Below are 1,757 nucleotides of genomic sequence, written 5' to 3' on the forward strand. Positions count from 1 at the left end.
TTACCACCAATGAGACAACAGCCAAGAACGAACATTTGCCCAGTTCTCAACCCGTGGTGATTGGCATTCATCGAGGAAACCAAGCCTGGAGGCTCTTGACAGATTGGCTCAAACAGCACAGCCTGAACGTCATTGACGTTCTTGAAAACGGCAATTGCCTTTTTGGTGCTCTCTTCGCGGCAGTAAGCGGATTCTCGGGCCCCGGCAAGATGAAGTATTGGGATGGCGTGGAAAAGGAAGCTCAAGTCTGGAAGGAGCGCATTCTAGCGGTCTGTCAAGAATATGTGATGCTGGAAGCTGAGGGAGGAGCCATGCGTTTGCCCAACCTTCGACAGAGACTGGTACTCTATCCCTCGGAAGAGTGGGTTACGTCGGAAGATCCTACTCAAATCATGATCAACTGATCCGGCATTATGCTGAAACGGGAGATATTCAAGTTCAAGACTTGACTCCATACGTATTCTGAGGGCGAGCAGCCGAGCTGCATGCTGCGGCAGGCCGTCTACGAGAACCAATTCACATCATTGAAGTCGTCGACAAAAGACATGTTCAGGCCCGGCGATATTGCTACCAGAACAAGACCGGTATTGACGGAATCTCCAGAGAAATAGGGTGCGACTTCAACATGACGATTCTTGAGCTCAACAAGTTCATGCGAACAGCGCGACAACATAGAGTGGTGCCAACTATGCTCCTTTACAGAAGGCGACGGAACGGTGGAGACCATTTCCAGGCACTCAAATTCGAGGATCACCTCTACCAAGACTTCTTAGTTCAGGAAACGACGCGCGTACACCCAAACATGTGCGAGCGAATGGATGACGTCCATAGTATCCTGAATATGCCGCCAGTCGACGCTAGCCCTCAATGGGAATTTGATTTACAAGAGGATGAGGAGAGGCACGAAGCTGCACAACAACTAATGTCAACATCTCAGGATGGAACGACCGTGGAAGATTGAGTGGTGAGAGGAGAAGATCGCGAAGCATACCTACGAATTCTTGGACTTCAAGGCCCAAATAAAACTTGGACCAACGAAGATCAGGAACGGAGAAAGAAGATGATGCAAGCCAATCTCACGAAACCGAAAGAATGGACGGCGAGCGGCCGTATCAACGGTCTGAAGATGAAAGCTGCAAAGTTGAAGACATTGAGCGCTTCCAATGAAGCAGTTTTCGGCCTTCTTAAACAACTCTCCTACTCCTTACCTTATCCTGAGCTTGCTGCCCAAGTGATCGGGAATTAGTGTTTGACCAATTGAGGTATACATCAAGCGGTCAGAGCCCAGGTCGATTACCTTCACCGCCTCGATGCACATTTGAAGAAGCAAGAGGCAAGCAATCCATTAAAGAGTGGTTAAACTCCATTGATAGCGCTGACCAACAAAACAGAACAAAATGGAATCTAGCAAACAACTCGGACAGGTGGGAGCGACTGAAAGCAAGGGTTCCTACAGCGCTCTCAGGACATGCACATCTCGGTTTGGATAAGTCGAAATGGGCTTTAGCCAGCTTCCTCCCGTACATAATCTTCCCTTGGAGACCGATTTGCGGAGTGGACCGGACGCCAGTGGGTGAAGACGAGAGGAAGGATGTTTGTCTGGAAGATATCGCATCAGCTTTCAAAAAGAACGACCAAGTACGCGCGGCTATTCGAGCTATCTTGGATAAGAAAGATTAGAGGCCTGCCATCAAGGTTGGAATCAAGCTGACCCAACAGATGGACGTCGGCCCGACCTGGCCATCGCTGGAATCAAA

At 49.4% G+C, this 1,757-nt stretch overlaps 3 protein-coding genes across 3 annotated transcripts; all 3 read left to right on the forward strand.

Moving 5' to 3' along the window:
- Positions 1 to 9: 9 nt before the first annotated feature.
- Positions 10 to 404, forward strand: PHALS_08632 (uncharacterized protein; the record flags this gene model as incomplete). Its single annotated transcript, XM_024724018.1, has 2 exons — positions 10 to 56; positions 122 to 404. 2 exons carry the CDS (start codon positions 10 to 12, stop codon positions 402 to 404), a joined length of 330 nt encoding a protein of 109 aa, XP_024574937.1.
- Positions 405 to 625: 221 nt separating this feature from the next.
- PHALS_08633 (uncharacterized protein) lies at positions 626 to 961 on the forward strand (the record flags this gene model as incomplete). The annotated part of the gene is made up of 1 exon (XM_024724019.1): positions 626 to 961. The coding sequence occupies one exon, from the start codon at positions 626 to 628 to the stop codon at positions 959 to 961; it is 336 nt and encodes a 111-aa protein (XP_024574938.1).
- Positions 962 to 1,060: 99 nt separating this feature from the next.
- Positions 1,061 to 1,680, forward strand: PHALS_08634 (uncharacterized protein; the record flags this gene model as incomplete). The annotated part of the gene is made up of 2 exons (XM_024724020.1): positions 1,061 to 1,231; positions 1,282 to 1,680. 2 exons carry the CDS (start codon positions 1,061 to 1,063, stop codon positions 1,678 to 1,680), a joined length of 570 nt encoding a protein of 189 aa, XP_024574939.1.
- Between the last annotated feature and the right edge of the window lie 77 nt (positions 1,681 to 1,757).

The sequence above is a fragment of the Plasmopara halstedii genome (assembly GCF_900000015.1).
Source record: "Plasmopara halstedii genome assembly, contig: Scaffold_323, whole genome shotgun sequence".
Lineage (NCBI taxonomy): Eukaryota > Oomycota > Peronosporomycetes > Peronosporales > Peronosporaceae > Plasmopara > Plasmopara halstedii.